The sequence below is a fragment of the Oxyura jamaicensis genome, chromosome 1 (genome assembly GCF_011077185.1).
Source record: "Oxyura jamaicensis isolate SHBP4307 breed ruddy duck chromosome 1, BPBGC_Ojam_1.0, whole genome shotgun sequence".
Classification (NCBI taxonomy): Eukaryota; Metazoa; Chordata; class Aves; order Anseriformes; family Anatidae; genus Oxyura; species Oxyura jamaicensis.
The window spans coordinates 143,467,070-143,484,236 of NC_048893.1; the positions used below are offsets into that span (position 1 = coordinate 143,467,070).

Sequence of the window (17,167 nt, forward strand, 5' to 3'; positions counted from 1 at the left end):
CCTTTACAAAAAGTGCAGTGATGCAAGCATCCACACAGAGCCCCAGCTGCACAGAACGGGCTTACTGAATTGTCTTCTTTCTTTTCTAAAGTGAAAAGAGAAAGAGAAACGGAGAAGGAGAGAGAGGGAGGGAGAGGGAGAGAGGCAGGAAGGATGGATGGAAGGAAGGTAGAAAGAAGTTTGGAAGGAAGGAAGGTTGGAAGGTTGGAAGGGAGGAAGGAAGGAAGAGAGAAAGAGAGAGAGAGAGAAAGAAAGGAAGGAAGGAAGGAAGGAAAGGAAGGAAGGAAAGGAAGGAAGGAAGAAAGGAGGAGGAAGGAAGGAAGGAAGGAAGAGAAAGAGAAAAAGAAAGAAAAAGAAAGAGAAAGGAAGGAAAGAACAGAAGGAAGGAAAGATGTTCTTGAAAACTTTTTCCCGACATGCACACGACTGCTTCTTATGACTAGAACAGCTTATTCGGACTACTGTTTACCTCAGGTATATCAGGCACAGGAAAATTATCCAAGTTTTTGCAAACATTTTTATATGTACCTTTTTCTACATTTTAACTTTGATGTTTTTAACACAACAGCAGGAAACACTAAAAAAAAAGTGTTTGAATAAGCCTGATACTGCCCTGTCTGTTGTTTCACCTCATGCAGTTCCATGTCCTTGCTAGCAGATGCCAACAGATGTTGCTCCTTCTCTGGCCTCTGGAGAAGACTACTCAGCTGATGGAGTTCTTGAGAAATGTCTGCTCTTCAGACCACATACTTTCACAGGGAAAAAATAATTGAATTTTTCTAAGCTTCCATTACTTGCGGTGGCAAACTCTCAAGTGAGGAATTCTGAGTTCTGAAATGCTTGGTTAGCATTCTGGTGGGAGGAATTTCTAAGTTACTGGCTTTCCTTTTCTCACGCCACACTCTCAGTGTATTGCAAGGTCCAAAGGTGAAAACTGCTACCAAATTGATGAAGCTTCAGTCCTGAAAGGAAGTTCTGAAATTACCACAGAGAGCCTGCTTGTACAACATTTCTGGTACTGTTTCACAGAGCATCAAATAGTTGAGATAAGCTTCAGAGAAGTACTCTGAGTTTTGGGTGCTTATCTCTAACTCTCAATCTTTTGGAGTTTACCCCTCACGTATGAAGTCCTTGTCCTTTAAACAGAGCTTCTTCTAAATGAGATAACTAAAATTTCTTTGTGTCTTCTCAGAGAACCCATATGCATATTTATGATCCACAACAGGAAGGCTAAATTAACCCTGCTGTTATTTGTTGAAGTATTACAAAATGATTTTATTTATGCAGGCTTTAGCCATAGGTCCCTATTTCCAGGGGCAATGTATCTTAGAATAGTGCAGAAAGGATGTTTTTCTTTCCTTTGTATCTTTGAGGCATGAATAATATGGACAGCTACATCTTTTCTCTAGGATCTCAGAGGTCAATCGCTATTGAAAGAAATTTGCAAACTGAAATAATGCATAGGAACTTATTTAAGCATAATTTTAAAAAGCCTAAAGAGCAGATAGCAGGTCAAAGATCACCTTTTCACTATTTTTTATTTTTATTTTTCTATCAGTGGAGGATTTCTAGGTCGTCATTACCTACAGCGTTCCCATCCCCACCACCACCACCCCATCCTTCTTTTTTCTGCTACGTTGATAGCAATTCCCTCCAATGCTCTGAAGCATAGAGGTCTCTCTGTCTTTTCTCTCATTTCCTTCCTTCCAGCTCTCCCTTCACATTTCAGTGATGTAAAACAGCCAAGATAAGAAATAGCTGTCTCTTCCCAGGAGGAGACGGGACGGATGTGCAATTCAGAAGAACAATTCCTTTTTTCCTACTGCCTTCCTGGGATGGGGGGTGGATGGGGGCAGGGGAAGTGAGAAACAAGTTAACCTCCCCTTTGCCAACTCTGTCAGCTACTTCTAGCAAAACAGACACAGCAAAGCGTGTTGGTACAGTACTGCTCTCCCCTTGAAAGCAGAAGATTGTTAAAAAAGGATGATAGGAAACAGTTGGCTAATAACTTACGTGTCTTCAGTCAAAATGAAAAAAAAAAAAAAAAAAAAAAAGGGGGCCAAAAATTGTTTTTTTCCCATTGCTGTTTTAGCATCTGGCATAAACTGTTGTCTTCGGTATTGTAAGTCATGTATCATCTAGGTCTCCTGTTGCTAGAAGATCTGAGTTGGACTGTTACTACTAAGGGGTAATAGGCATAATTGCCATGCTTTTGTACAAAGATTAGCATAATTGCATTTGGGTCTGTAAATGTTAAAAAAAGGAAAATTGTGTAGAGAAGGGTTTTTTTCTGCTATTACGAGATTTTAAGAGCAGATTTTAGCATAACTTCTTATATTACTGTTGTCGCTTAATAAGGAAAACAGAACTGATGTTTTAGTCACCTAAAGTTAAAAAAAAAAAAAAAAAAAAAAAAAAAAACTTCTTTGCCATGGGATCTAGTACACATAGCAGACAAAGTAGCAGGAATTTGCAGCTGAAAATATCACACTTTATGATGGTGATTAAGTTCTCTAGTATGATGGACAAGAGGCTCTTTGTCCATCATTAAGGAATATGGATGGATTCAGTGAGTTCAGATGTATTAGTTATTTCCACTGCAAGATGAGTGAGAAGGAAAAGGGTGCAGGAAAGTCACAAGAATTTCTAGGAAACTTGTTTCTACAGACATCTTTTCTCTTGCTCAGTAAATTGAGAGGATGGGGAAATCCTTAAGGTGCTTTGCTATTCCCTTTCCAAGGTCTCCAAGTTTTGTTTTTGTTATGCTCATCTTCTCAGTTGTCTTGCAGACCTAGGCCTAGACTCCAAAATCTGTCTCGCATGTAATACAGAAACACGTGAGCATCAGGAGGGAGAAGCACTTTCTTTAGATACTAAAGCCAGTGTTCTGTATAACAGGGGACATCAGGAATCACTAACACCACAAAAGAAGAGTTAATAGTGTGACTACAATCCAGGGAGGTCTCCAAATGATCTGGTGACTTGCACATTGTACAGCGAGAAGGAAGGAGCATGTGTGTGCATAAAGAAGGCAGAGGGCAACAGTCAGAAAAGTCTGCGGAAATTATAATACTGCGCAGAAACAAAAAATGCAGCATAAGTGTTTTGAATGGACCGTGTGAACAGCTGGCACCATGAAAACTGGGAACTGTAGAGAAAAGGTCCAACTGTGTTAAAAGATTGTACTTTAGCAGCAAAACTGAAAATGAAACAAAGGTAGCAGCTGATGTGGGATCTCCTGCTACTGAGAAGTAGTTGCCTGACTGTAACCCAAGAAATGTGTACATAAGAAGAAAAAGTAAGGAAAAAGAGCCAGAAGAAAAAATATTATACTTCACAGCTGGAAAAAGAATTACACTTGTGTGTGTGTAAGTACACACTAAGGAAATAAGGAGGATGAGTTTTGGAGCAAATGCCTCCAATACTTGCTTTAGCATCTTTCCAATTCAGTTAAACAGGTTCCAGGATCTGACAGCTAGGAAAACCCTCTTCTTACCTTTCAGGATATAAGAGTTCACAAACTACGCAATATAAACAAAGTGGTAATTTTCTGGGGACTGCTGCTCATCTCACTAGTCAAGGAATGAGGCTGTAGTCATGCAGGTAGCGGGTGCCACACACTCAGAGCTCAGCACCTCAAAGAATATGTGCTTGGTGAGAGCCATTTGTGAACAGCAGCTGTTGCTGACAAGGCGTGATAGGATGTAAAGCCTCATTACTGATCCAAGCGTGGGTCAATACTTTAACCTATCCATGAAAAAGATTTGCATTTCAAAAATCAAATGGAATAATTTATTAGAGCATAAAAAAAAAAAAAAAGAAGGAAAGATTTAGTTAAGAGGCAGCTCATGATGCTATTTTACCATGCCTTCAGCAGTTCAAGCATTGAATCTCTTCTGTAGAAGTAAATTGTGAGAGGATTCTGCTAGGGGGAGAAAGTAGCAGTTCTGTCAGAAATGTGTCATGTTCAGGATCTATCCTGCTCACAAAATATGGCATAAAAATGACAGCTCTGTGATGAGGGAAAAGATAAAATAAATACACAGTTTTCTATGTTACCCCCTGCTGCCTGAAAATGAAGCTGTGGCTTTGCATAGGAGAGCAAAGAGCCCTTGGAGAACAGTCTGACAGTGGCTGAGGCATATCTGTCATAAAGATTCGTTGGAGTCCAGACTCCTTAGTCTACACATGGAGAGCTGTTGTCCCGTACCAGGCCTTGGAGTTTGGCAGTCTTGTGTCTTATGTCAAGTAAAAGCCACAGGGTTTTCAGGTTTGGGAGCTTAAAAGTGGCCTCATCACTGCCCTAATATGGTGGTACCTGCCCAAGACATTGACAGTCTCATTGCTGGTCTCCTATCTAAAGATCTCTTCCAAGCAAAGACATGTCATATGTGAGGTTTCAGGGAGGCAAGCAAGGAGATACTTTGGATTTTTTTGACCCTTTAACGTGAATTTTGCAATCCCAGGTTATTTCCATGATATTGCTGATAAAGTGTTTCTAAGCTCCAGTCTTGGGCTTTGGGCATTATGGCTCAAAATCAACATCTCGAGTTGACATCCCCTATGAGAAGTTTCAAAAAAAATGTTTATGGCAAAGCTGAGTACATAAATCCAGTCTACTGGTTCCTCCTTCAAATTTCTAATTCAGTTCTCCTTATGAGGTCCATGGGGTGTACAGCTTATGCAGGAAACAGATTCTGAATCAGACATCACTTACAAACTGCTAAGACATTTGAGCTTCATGAGCATTGAGTGGTCCATCCTACCTCTTAAGAGTTAAGACTATCTCATTTCTGACACGGTGAAATATAGGTGCATTCCTTCATTTATTCCTATTTGTTTTCTGCTCTTTACTGCCAAGGCATGAACACTTCTGGGTTTTCATAGATCCATTTGCAAAGGGAAGCACATAATGAAAAAGGATGCAAAAGGAAAGCCAAGTGACATCACTTAAGTCAGTTTAAAGAAGCTCGATATTTGGTTGTTTATAATCTCAGTATGTTAGTTGTTTGTACTGTGATAAGAGCATTTTTGGTGTGGAGACTGAGCCACAACGCTTATAACAGCAATGCAGACAGTGTTTGTCTATTGGTTAGAGTAATGGACTAGAAGGCAGGAAGGTCTCAGATCCTAGACCAAGTGAACTGGTGACTCATAGTGTAGCTCTGGGAAAGTGCATTCAACTCCAGCCTACAGTACTGCAGAAATCCACCCAGCTGTTGAAATGAACAGAAGCAGGTTGCAAGTGTCAAGTCAGTAGTACATATGGGAACGATGAGTCTTTTCTTCTTGTTCTGGATAAACGTAAATCCTGCATTATCTTTTCCCAAGCCAATGTTTCATGGTGTGGTTGTGCTAACATTCCTGTACAGTCAGTTGGATATTTTGAAGGAAATTGAACCGCCCCCTGCAAAAACTCTTCCCCACTCATCTGAAGAAATCTATGTAGAAGTGGGTATGAAAAATATAACCAAAGCAAAAACTGGATGTTATTTATTTTTTAGTATCAAGGAGAACTTAATTTGTCCATTCCAGGTTTGTGATTGTGACATTTATAGACTACAAATATACAAAATAAGCATTATGTTCATTATGTTGAGGTATAGGTTGTGTCACCTGACTATATAACAAGTAAATAAAACAGCTTTTTGGTGGAAGTGGGAATTGAAAACTATCATGTAAGTTTTATGAGAAAGAATAATAATGCTTCTCCTGTTTGATTTTTAATGTGTTTCTTATGTTCATTGGGGCATCTTATTAGCAAACGACAAAAAAAAAAAAAAAAACTTTTCTGCCTCCATTCTTTTCTCTTTTGTAAAAATATATGAAAACATTTTGTTAGTCAAAAGGTCAAAAGTATATGGGTGAGAAAGGAGATTATCACTAGTAGTTGATTATCCATTTTTTATATCCACAAGAAAGAAATCGTACCTCAACACATTTTTCTATATATTACCTGCCTTGACTCCATTGCAAATAGGAAAACTCTCACTGAGGTCTGCATTTAGTCCTGATATGTTAGATCCTCTAACATGCTTTCTGTTATACCTCCTATAGCAGTCAGCTTTACACAGATCTATTACCGGTGATGACTCTGATTAACACAGAGCACAGAGAAGCAGGCTCAGTGAGGAGGTTAAGTTTTTAAATCTAAACAGAAAAGTGAAGTGGGTCAGTTAGAAAGCTAGTTCTCATGGGCTTTTTCTTGACTGAAATAGAAAGGAAATGGTGGGTGTTGCATCTCACCAAGCAGTTAGCCGTAAACACTTCCATCATAAAATATAGTTCTTCTCCCAGCTTGCAAACCTCTTGTCCATTTTTCTTACTTTTAAGGAAGTACCAGTCCAATCCTGAGAAGCTGTTCTGAAAAGTTGCATAGCAAATTTCCACTTTTAATATTTCCAGATCATTCCTTTGTCCAAGAGCCAACTCTGAAGAATGAGCCACAACTGTAAGAGTTACACAGGGCTAGAACTATTCATCACGTATGATAAAAGCAGTGTCAGTCAGGCTGTGCCATCAGTGATAAACCTGTGCAAATCCATTCCTTTCAAGTCATGCTCTCAGTAGCTCCATAATCCAGATTTTTGGTGTATTTATTTACTGATTGCAATTTAGTACATAGTTCTGCAGGAAGAGCTTCATCTCAACTCTCTTTCTTTCTGCTATATATAATTCTGTAGGCACAACAGGTTTAAAAAAGGTCATCACAAACTGTCACTAACCTAACCCCTCCCAAGCCAAAAAAAAAAGATGCCATGGTCCCATGATCTCTGAACGCATACAAACCAGGTCAGCGGGTTACGGCTGTAAATAACTATTCTTAGAGGAAAACAAGTTAACTCAGTTTATAAATGCAGTGCATGCACAGTCAAGCACTTTTAAGTAATTAATCATGGAACTGGAATAAAACCTCTGTGGTTGTGCTTATGTTTCGGGAAAAACTGGCTCTGTTGCGCTGCACTGAACAAATATAGACGATACAGCCATGAAAACAGCTGTGCGGCTGTTTTATATCAATCCCTTCCCCACGAGTTGGGCTAATGCAATTGCACTGCTGCTTGTTCAAAAGCAAAAATCTGTCCTATGCTGACAGGTTTGTTTGTTCCTAGCATAAAAGGTGCAAATGAGTTTTCAGAAATATTGGTTACATATCTCGAGTATAATTTAGCAGCTTTCAGATTTACCAACTGCTAAGAATAATATGTTCTCAAGCAAGTTTCCTGAGTCTGCCAATTTACGTAGGTGAGTAAACTAGACAGGTCAAATAACTGGCGTGGTTTATAAATAGACTACAAAAATCTCCATATATAGAATAGCATCCAGACTTTCTATTGTTTGAAGCAAATGATATCATTATTTGGATGTCATTCCAGAACTTCGGAAACTAAAAGTAGTTAAATATAGAAATTGCTACTTTAATGAGTGGATGCTGTATTTCATTATTATGCTACTAGTATGTGAACAAATGGCTTTCTGTGCTTGGGGATGAGAAGGGGGATTTTATTCCAGTAATATAAGGTATTGGGCCGAAGCCAAATTCAGATTAAGGGCTGACAGTGTCTCGACACTCATTCCTTTATGGAAAATCTTTTTTCATCCACCGTGCAGTTCAACTGAACATACAAGGCGATTACACTGTCCACTGACTTGTACCTTGCATGATCATTTACACTTATGCAAGTCAAATACAAAATGCATAGGGGGTTGCATAACATAAAATGATAGAATAAAAATTCAGGGAGAGGCAGACTGCTTTTCAGTATAGTTTATCATCACAGACTCCCTAGAGAGTGATTATGTCTATTTCACCATATCAGAGAGCTTTCATCATCATCGCTGGTAACTAGAAAGCACTTGTCCTGACTCCTGCAATACCAACTTTTAAAATTACCTAAGTAGCTTCTGTGGAGATACACTTTGTTCCCAGGAATGTTGTGTTGGGAAGCAGGGCTCATGTTAGGATGTCCCAGCACTTGTACTCTAAAGACCACCATCCTATCAGATGAGGAGTGCCATGTTGGGTGGTAGAGAAGAGTCTTGTTGTCTCGTAAGAGACAATAATAGACTGAAATAGTATACATCCCTAAAAGCATGCATTTACAAAGAAGAAATCAAGTTTAAAAGATATCAAACCAAATTTTAATTTACCATTCCAGGTTTCCCTTGAGCTACCTCTGTATCCTCTATCTTTCAGATTTAGCTGAAAGAAGTAACTCCTTCTGAACAAGGAGTCAGTTGATACGAAGTCAACTAAATTTAGGCATCTACATATTCACAAGGTGTCTGAGCCTATTATAATCAGGGAAGCCAATGGGCCTACCTTAATTCATAGTAATAATGAATTTCTGTACCTTTGCTTACCTTCAGTAATACATTTCCAACTTCAAGTTCTTACTAGACTCATATCTGTGGTTTTTCTGTTGGCAAATCTGATTCTTAAGCTGGTAAATCTGCGAATGGGGTGCTCATGAGCAACGCATTTATTGTTCTTCCATAATGACTCTAGGCTGTAGGTGTCAGCTGATGACTGTGTAGCATTTGCCCCTTTGTAAGAAGTAAGAGGCATCTTCAGCAACCATCTTTAAAAAAAAAAAAAAAAAAAAAAAAAGCTTAGTTTGCAACATCACCTCTCTTTCTAGCATGTGTTCAAGCTTTAGTTGATCATTAAGACAAAAATTATCATTCCTCTAAGGAACAAAATCACCTATCTCAAATAATGAAGTGGCAGAGGATACTGCTTTTCCTCCTCTAAATGCAGTTCTGTTCTAGGAAAAGCCCTCTATATCTTAACCCACCTTCATTAGGTCCCCGGAGCTGCAGCATATTCAAGAAGAAACCAGCTGCTGCTTTTTAGGATTCCCTACCTGATAGCACTGCAGATTCTTCAAAAATAAGCAGCAGCAATGAATTTTTATGTAAAGGTGACCATTTTTTATTGTTTGACATTTTGCTATGTTTTAACTGAGTTTCCCCATCTTGTGTTTTAGTCCCTTTCTTAGGATAACATCTCTGTGAAGAAAAAAAAAAAAAAAAAAAACACGCAAAATACAGCTGAATCCAACTTCTTTACCTGTGAAGACCAGACTCCCATGCACTGAATTCTTGACAGAAAACTATGTCACAGCGTGGGCTGCTTGCTGGGAAGTTTACTGTTTGCAGATAGCCTCATGCTGGGCAAGTGAGCAAGACCCCTGAACAATTATTCAAATATCCGTGCTATACATTTAGGCAGCTTTTTAGCTTTATTCTGCGACTGAGCCTCTTAAAGACCTTCCTCTTCTTTTAATGCCAACTATGTCACAGCAGCTCTGTCTGGATGCCATCTAGTTTTCTGGGTAAATATGCGTTTGGATGAAAGCCACAAAATTAGAAATGCTTTTATGAAAATGTGAAGGGTAATTTTGCACTGCAGCGTGTCTGGTTTCTGCAGTTGTTAGAAGGCAGTGTCTCAAGACTGGGACCAGAGAGCTTTTTAATTTGAAGAGGGGACGGTAAGTAGTACCTCAAATAAAGTGAGATGTGGAGCTGTGATGTTTCACTTTGAAATGAAACTATACAGCCTTCAAATCAAGGCTGCGTGCCAGAAAGTTCATATAATCAAGAGCCACAAGCCAGTCCATAAGAGGAAAATCTTTTATAGCTTCATGTCTGAGAGGTACAGAATTCATGTTTCCCATTGCTGGCTTTGACATACTTGCAGAGACACACTAGAAAGGACAAAATTCTGTCTTTGGGGGACTTTGCAGCATCAGAGACTTTGTATTGTCTCATCCTTTATTCGCTCAGGCCCAGACAGTCCCCAGGAGCTGTGCAGCTTTGGGATACTCCTTCTCTGTTGACGATCATATACCCATCAGGACCCAGAAGCCAAGCAAGCTGCTTGCATGCCTGGCAACCTGCTTTACAGTTTTCTCTACACAATCCATCACGAGAGAGGTGGCATTGGAAACTCCACACAAATCAATAATTCATAAGTGCTTGCCACAAGCATTGAAGCATCACACCAGGGAGGTTGCCTTAGGCACTAGTGAAGCAACCAGCTTTCTTTGTATGGGTGGTGGTAAGTCTCTTCGTGTTCATCCTGGGGCCAGTTTCCGGCTCCATTTATTTAATTTTATTTTATTTTATTTTATTTTATTTTATTTTATATTGAAGGATATGTAAATACATGGCTTCCCCTACTTTTGTGGGAAGTGTAAACATTCATATGATGTTGAGGTCACACACTAAATTACTCCAGTTGCCATGCATCCAGTCTAGAAAGATTCTGGCTCCCATTCAAATATGAAAGAAAGAATTATTTCTTAGCTAAATAATTCTCAGAACAGTTGGAAAAAGGATCCACACCCACATCTTTTCCTTCCTCTCTGAATGTGCCAATTCATATCTCCCTTTCCCTCACCAATTAAGGTCTTCACAGTGGTCGTACTGTCCAGTGCACTCGTAGCTACTGGATTGCAGGGAGGCAGTTTCAGATGTTTGATTCTTCCCCTGGCATCGCAATTATCTGAGGACAGAGCATTTTCCAGACCAAGTTTAATGCTGGCTAACCCAGGCTACCCCACAGACAGCATTCTCCATATTTGTTTTGACGGATTGTTTATGACTGTTTCTAGAGAAATAAATTTGGCATCCGGACCACAAATGTTTTCATCTTTTTAAGGAGTGAAAAGCTTGTTTTGAGCAAATACAACTGTGCAGTAACATTTGAAACCAATGGAGTTCTTATCTGTCTGCTTCCTCAGCAACAGGAGTATCCAACCATACTCTTACTTTATTTTTTTCTCTTTTCTTTCAAAGGCAGCAGAGGATTAATGCTTCCATGTCAGGGCCTTACAGACCAAATCTGAAATTAGAGTGAGTGTTGACAACTGAAGGTCAGGCGTGGAAAAAGAGGTTCATAGTGGAAGTGTGGCCCAGTCTCAACACAGTGTGCTGCCTCAGAGGCAGGTTTGCAGTCCTGACTTGACTTTCTGGCTAAAATCTCACGTGAAGCAGAAGCACGCAGTATGTCAGCACCCCCCGCCATGGTTCAGCTTTTCAGCAAGTTCCCAGGCTTTCTGAAATCTTCTTGGTAAACTTTATCCTGCATGGAGAGGCTGCTGTGATTGATGGCAAGCACAGAATCAGGCTGTGACAAGGCAGAAGTTAATGCACAACTGTAACCTATAAAACTTCGTCAAATAAAATGTCAGTGTGCAGAGTTTTTTGATTCCAGGTTGCAATATTTACATTATAATTTCTGTAATTTGGGGGGGGGGGGAGGCTACATGTAACAAAATAACTTATATTTTCTGGTCTTTCTGTACTCATAGAACTTTACTTTGAGTTCTGTCTTCTGATCGCCTTTGTTCTTTTTCAGAATACCAACCACTAAAGTGAAGATACTTGAATGGGCATGCAGAGATAACAATTACATAAATGTAGTCAAGATCAGTAATAAAAGAACCATTAGTGGGTGGAAAATTTTAAAGAGAACTGGGTATATATTTCTAGTTTTTTTAGGAGTTTGGCTGAAAGAAAGTACATTTAAGTCAAAAGCAAAACTCCATGAACTCTTGGAAGAGATATTGACTTTTGTTGGCTGAAGCTGTACTAACATAAGTAATATTATTTTGGGACAAAACATTTTATGAGAAAGCAAGAGGTCAACAAATTTTTTTCTGTTGCAACATAGACATTTTATGCTTGCTGTTTTATACATAAGAAGGGAAATTGTTTGCACCTGGCAAAAAACAGGTTTACAGACATAGATGGTATGTTTTCCCTTATTTGTGCTTAAATGTAAGTGATGTTCAAATTTCTGGAGCCATCAGTCATATATTCATTCCACCACAGAGTAACCCAATGATGTTAAAAGAAGAGTTTGAAAATTCCCTCTTCTCTTTTTCTGTTAATTTCTTTCCTCATTCCCCATTCTGTAACCATTCCAGCCTAGTTCATGACCTGCTGCTTAGAGCTTTCCCAGGGTAGGTGCCTGTTTGATTTTCTCAGTCAGAGAACTAATTCCCAATTCCTTGGAGCCTGTTCCCACTTCTGTGCTGATTTGTGCAATAAATGGGTGTGTGAGATTAGGACACTTAGCATAGGATTAATCTCACCTGAAACTGGATGTCTGTGCTGTAGACACATATGAACCAGTCACCCTAGGCTGCCTTTCTCATCTCCTGGCACTTCTGCGATAAGATTTATCTCAACTGCCTGAAATAGTTCTGATGAAATTCTCTGTGTAGTCTATAACAGCAAGCCAGATGTTGTGCTCAAGTGTAGATGTGTATATCACAGGCATCTAAAATTAGGTTATATAAACCCCATTTCTAGACTCTGCCTGAACTCTGGATTTTTTAATGATTAGTGGGATTTGAGATCATCCAAAACATAAGCAAGACCTGGATTTGAAGGTTTTCATGCCAGACAACTTCAGAATTGGGGCTGTTGCTACTCTTCTACTTTGTTTGCACAGATGCTAGAACATCATTGTGCTGCAAACATTTTTTTACCATTCAAGCTTATATTGAGCAAATCAGGACATTCATCTCCTTGTCTGTAGACCTCTACAGTGGGTGGATGTCTCCAAGTGAGCTGCTCACCTCCACTCGCCTTTCCTGTTAAGTGATATCAGTAGGTGATTTCTGGGAGAAATGTAGACGATCAGTTTAGGTGCCAGTATCGGGATGGGGTGAATTGTATCTTAGGACTGGCTGTTCTCCCATTGACCAAACAGGTAGTCGTGGCACCTGCCTCAGATCAAGAGAACTACATCTGAATTAACCATTGGTGCTAAATTCCTAGAAATGTATTTTCCTCAGGAAATAAACATTTTTGTCTTACTTTAAAATTACATAGCCCATTTCTAAATTTTAAGTTGGGCTTTTCCCATTTGAATTATTGACTGATACACTTCTCTTTTATTTCTTTTCTTTTCATCTCAGTTGTGTGTCCATGTATATAGTTGGTTTTCTCAAGGTTTTACAAGGATCCTTACACGATCTATTTTTAATATTAAAAATTCTTAAACTATGTTTTATACTATAACTTCCTGGTAATGTCAGATTAAATGACAGTGCAATTATCTGCCTTCAAGAGATTAGAAACATTCATAGATAACAAAACAGAAAATGTTACAAGTGAATAAAAGCTCCCAGAGCCCTCCCACTAGCAGTCAAAAAGTGAAGGAGTGGAAATTAAGCAATAAACAGAGCCCAAGTGTAGTCCAGAGTAAATATATTAATGCTAGTCTCAAATGTTTTCCAGTTATGTTCTCTACCTTTGGAGAAGTCTTCCTGATTTGTCTCTTCATTATCTCAAGGATCTATGTGCATTAAAGGACATAAAATGAGAAAATAAAATAAAGCTTCCTCAGATTGTAGAAGAAAACAATTGTGTCCCCACATTAGCTGCTGGTATTGTTAAAACATGCAAATTAAAATGTTGGATGATAGATAGTACACAAACAATAGACTTTGAACTTCATCCAGTCAAAATAAGTATTAGCAGCCTCCAGGTTTTTTTACAAGTGCACAACTATCTTGCCATAGCTCTGATTCATACTCTATTTTCTCCTTAGCAACAATTTACCAAATTTAGAGACACTCTGCTAATTAAAAAAGAAATATACTTATTGTTCTCCTTGCTGTTTTCTCAGTAGGCATAATTGAAATTTCTCCTGATTAAATTGCTGTATTTGTCAGTTTATTACTGTTAGGCTGCAATATACTATTATTTACAGTTCCAAAACATCTCTCTAAAAGTTCAGAAGTAATTCCAATGAGTGGCTGCACTTCTTATTACATTGCACCTTAATGCAGATGTGCATCCTGCATAGGAATATGTTCACAGAGGCAAAATACCGGCATGGCATCCATAGAAATGAATAGATCTGTTCTTCATTTATGAAAGCGGGATGGGAGGAAGGGGGAAACTCTGTGAAATGAAGGATCCTGAAAAAGAGATGCACATTATATCTGCAAATAGGTTAATAAGAATAAAACATGGGCATAAAAAGTTTGCAACCATCTAGTCATTTGACTGAAATGGGCCAACCTGAGCAAGCTGCTTGAGTTTCTTAAACAGTCTTAGCTCATTATTTCCTCTAAATAATAGTCTAAACAAAAAACAGAGTTCAGAACATGACGTGGAGCACTGTTACCTCTGTGAAATAATTTCCTGAGTCAGACACCTAACCTCTAAATAGCTCAGGGCATGGTTTCAGTTCTGTAGACCTGTTCTATCAGCATGGAAAGCCTACTTGTTTCATTAAATATGAGAAGTAAATATAAACCTGAAACAAAATTATTTTAATACATGAGATGAGTTACGATACAGACAGGAACCCCCTCTTGAGAAGCATAACAACTTGTTTTGGAAACTTGGTATAGCCGCCTGTCGTAAGATTAAGAGCCAGCTGTACAAATATGATCAAAGGAGGGGTTAGGCAATGTCTGTTAGCTACCTGCTTCATACCTGGTACTTGTCTGGCTCACAGAGTGGAATCCAAAGCCTGGAGCTGTGTTTTCAGGTTCCTGATAGTGTAAAGGGAGAAGTGGATACCTAAGAAATCAGCCCCACGTGTTGAGTAGGGGATTGATTAGAGCTACCTGAAGAATGCCAAGCATTGCATTGTTGGTCCCTCTGTATGTTTTAGGTCCTTGAGTCAGGGCTAGAGTCAGGAACGGCAGCATTGCTGCTTTTTTAAGCAACAGCAGGGCAGCTTAGAGTACCTGGCTTGTTTTGGAGGCTTTATACCCATGTCACCCCCCTTCCAAGTACTCACAGTATGAGGGAGGTGGGGAGGGTGAAAGGACCCCTTGTTCCTGCCGCAACACAACAACAAATTCAGGGTTTTTCAAGGCAGGAGGGAAGCAAATGAAATGGAGCCTGACTCTGAACCCTAGAGTGAGGGTGCTTCACAGTTTTATCTGCTGAGCAGCGCATGTGAAAATTATCAGCAGCCCTGAATGAGGAGCTGTGGCTCCAAAACATACTTCCAGTAGCTACTGGACTTGAGTCCTTCTATTTCTTCTGACGTTATTATTTTATGTGGGACAAAACCGGTTCAGAAATAGTGATGAGAAATCTCTTTCTCCCCTTCTCAGATTCTTTACCAGGCTGCTGAGGCACTTTCATCAGGGGTTCGAAACCCTGAGCTGAGGTGGGCCACAGGCTGGCCTTCATAATATTCCTAATTATTAGGTTACACTTCTAAAAGTTACACCACAGCACGCACAGCATCTCTGCTGTTCAGGTTTCTGACAAGAGTGACTGTGGCTGCTGCTCTTCATGCAGCCAGTGTGTGTGAGGTGTAATCTGAGCCAGCCTGCCTGCCTGAGTCCTTCCAGGGATTTGCATGGAGCAGTGCATGTGTTGTGACAGATAGATTCACAGCCTGGGCTGAGGCACTTCTGCACAGGCAGGACAGGTGTAACTGCAGCTTAATGGAGGTCTGAATTCTAGGACACAGAGGTTGGCTGCTAGCAAGTTTTAGGCACCTCTAGAATAGACAGCCATTGAAAAGGAGAGGTTCAAAACCATGGCTTATGGTTTTGAACATGATACCAACGTCTTCCTTTATGTCCACCAATAAATATTGCAAAATGTAGCAATGATTTAGAGCACGCGTGGAAGGATGTGCTGCACTGTGATCTAAGACTTAGTCCATGTCCCTGAAGAATCCAAGCAGCTGTGTTTCTGTGATATGATACATGTTGCATGTGTCAAAAAGATGTGTGAAATATCACTCAACGTGGAGCTGCAGCACTTTGCAAATGTGGAGGGAAATTAATAGAGTAACATTATATTTCTTGATGCTGATCTCCAAGAACTGGAAGGGCTCCGACTTCTGCTTCTAAGCTTATCTTCAAGAGGTTTCACCTGGAAGTCATAGATCTGATCCATGCCTTGCAGTGATTCTGCTAAATCAATATTTATTGTGTTGTGCCAAATATTGTAGTTCATATCAATTAACTTTTGTTTTATGTGTGTTCTGGTTTGCAGGGTGGAAAGACTTACACAGGACCATGTGGAGGAAGGGACTGCAGTGGAGGATGCCAGTGTTTTCCTGAAAAAGGAGGCCGTGTGAGTAACATTTTTTCCTGCAAAATATTTTTCCTGCTCAGTTCAATACCATTTGCTAGAGGCAAACTTGCATCAGAGAGCTGGAAATATTCAAACAATTGTGTTTTTTTTTTTCAGGAAAAAGTTACTGTTGTTGCATCTTACTTCCTCAAGCACTTGTAGATTTCAAAAGTAAAGCAGGTTCTTCTCTTAAAGCTCAGGGCCAAGGAACCTCAGGGGCATGGCAAGCTGATCGGGTCAGAATTCAAGGGACAATTGTCCTGTGATGTGAGATGCTGTCAGTACAGATTGTATGATGATGCTAAAGGCATATCAACAAAATCACTCAGTAACCTTCCTGAATTCTTTCTAACAAAATGGTACCCAATGAGATGATACCTCATACGTGTGATTTGCATTAAAGCAGAAGGGAACCAGTTCTGCAGAACCTGAAATATCCACTGGAAGGAAACTGCTTGGGACTTCCTGGCATTGAGTTGTTGCTGATACCCTTTTCTTTGTTTTGGGGAATAGTGAGCTAAGAAGCAGAGGAAGGGAGATGGGGTGGAGGCGATTAGCCACCTGCCCAAAAAGCTCCCAGCAGTAGGGCAGTTCCTATCCTGTATGGCTTGAAGCCCTGGCTGGCAGGATTCTTCTATGCAGCTTGGTCTTCTGCAGCTGAGAGAGTGACTCAGCCTTTTCCATCCACCCATTCCTAAGAATAGGCCAGGCAAGAGATGCGGCAGGTCATATGCTCTTTCTGCTATCACTCTGCCTTTCTTCCACACAGCAGGCTGCCAGTTCCCATTCCCATCACATTCCTTGAGCTTGACTCCACGTCTGAGTGAAGGAAGAGGTGGCAGGAAAGTCAACGTGTAGGTGGAAGGCAAGGAACACTCTTGTTTACAGCAGAACTCCTGATGTCTTTGTGGAAGTCAGATGATCCCATGGTCACCATGCCATGAGCACCGCAGTGGCGATACTCCCAAACCCTGACCACGGCCTGCTCATGATCTGCTTTCCATTACAATAACCTAATGGCAGACTGATGAAGCTGAGAACAAACAAACCCTTCCCATGAGACACAGCTTCCGGAGGGGCTGTCTCCAGC

General features: G+C 40.0%; 1 protein-coding gene across 3 annotated transcripts in view; it reads left to right on the top strand.

Annotated features, from left to right (window-relative positions):
• COL4A2 (collagen type IV alpha 2 chain) overlaps positions 1-17,167 on the top strand; it is a 137,399-nt gene that overhangs the window by 24,328 nt on the left and 95,904 nt on the right. The window contains exons 3-4 of one of the 3 annotated variants that reach the window (XM_035317980.1): positions 6,793-6,800; positions 15,997-16,077. In XM_035317980.1, coding sequence (XP_035173871.1) covers positions 6,793-6,800; positions 15,997-16,077 — 89 coding nt within the window. Of the gene's footprint in view, positions 1-6,792; positions 6,801-15,994; positions 16,078-17,167 lie in introns of all 3 variants that reach the window. The other 2 variants (XM_035317971.1, XM_035317987.1) reach the window with 2 other exon arrangements.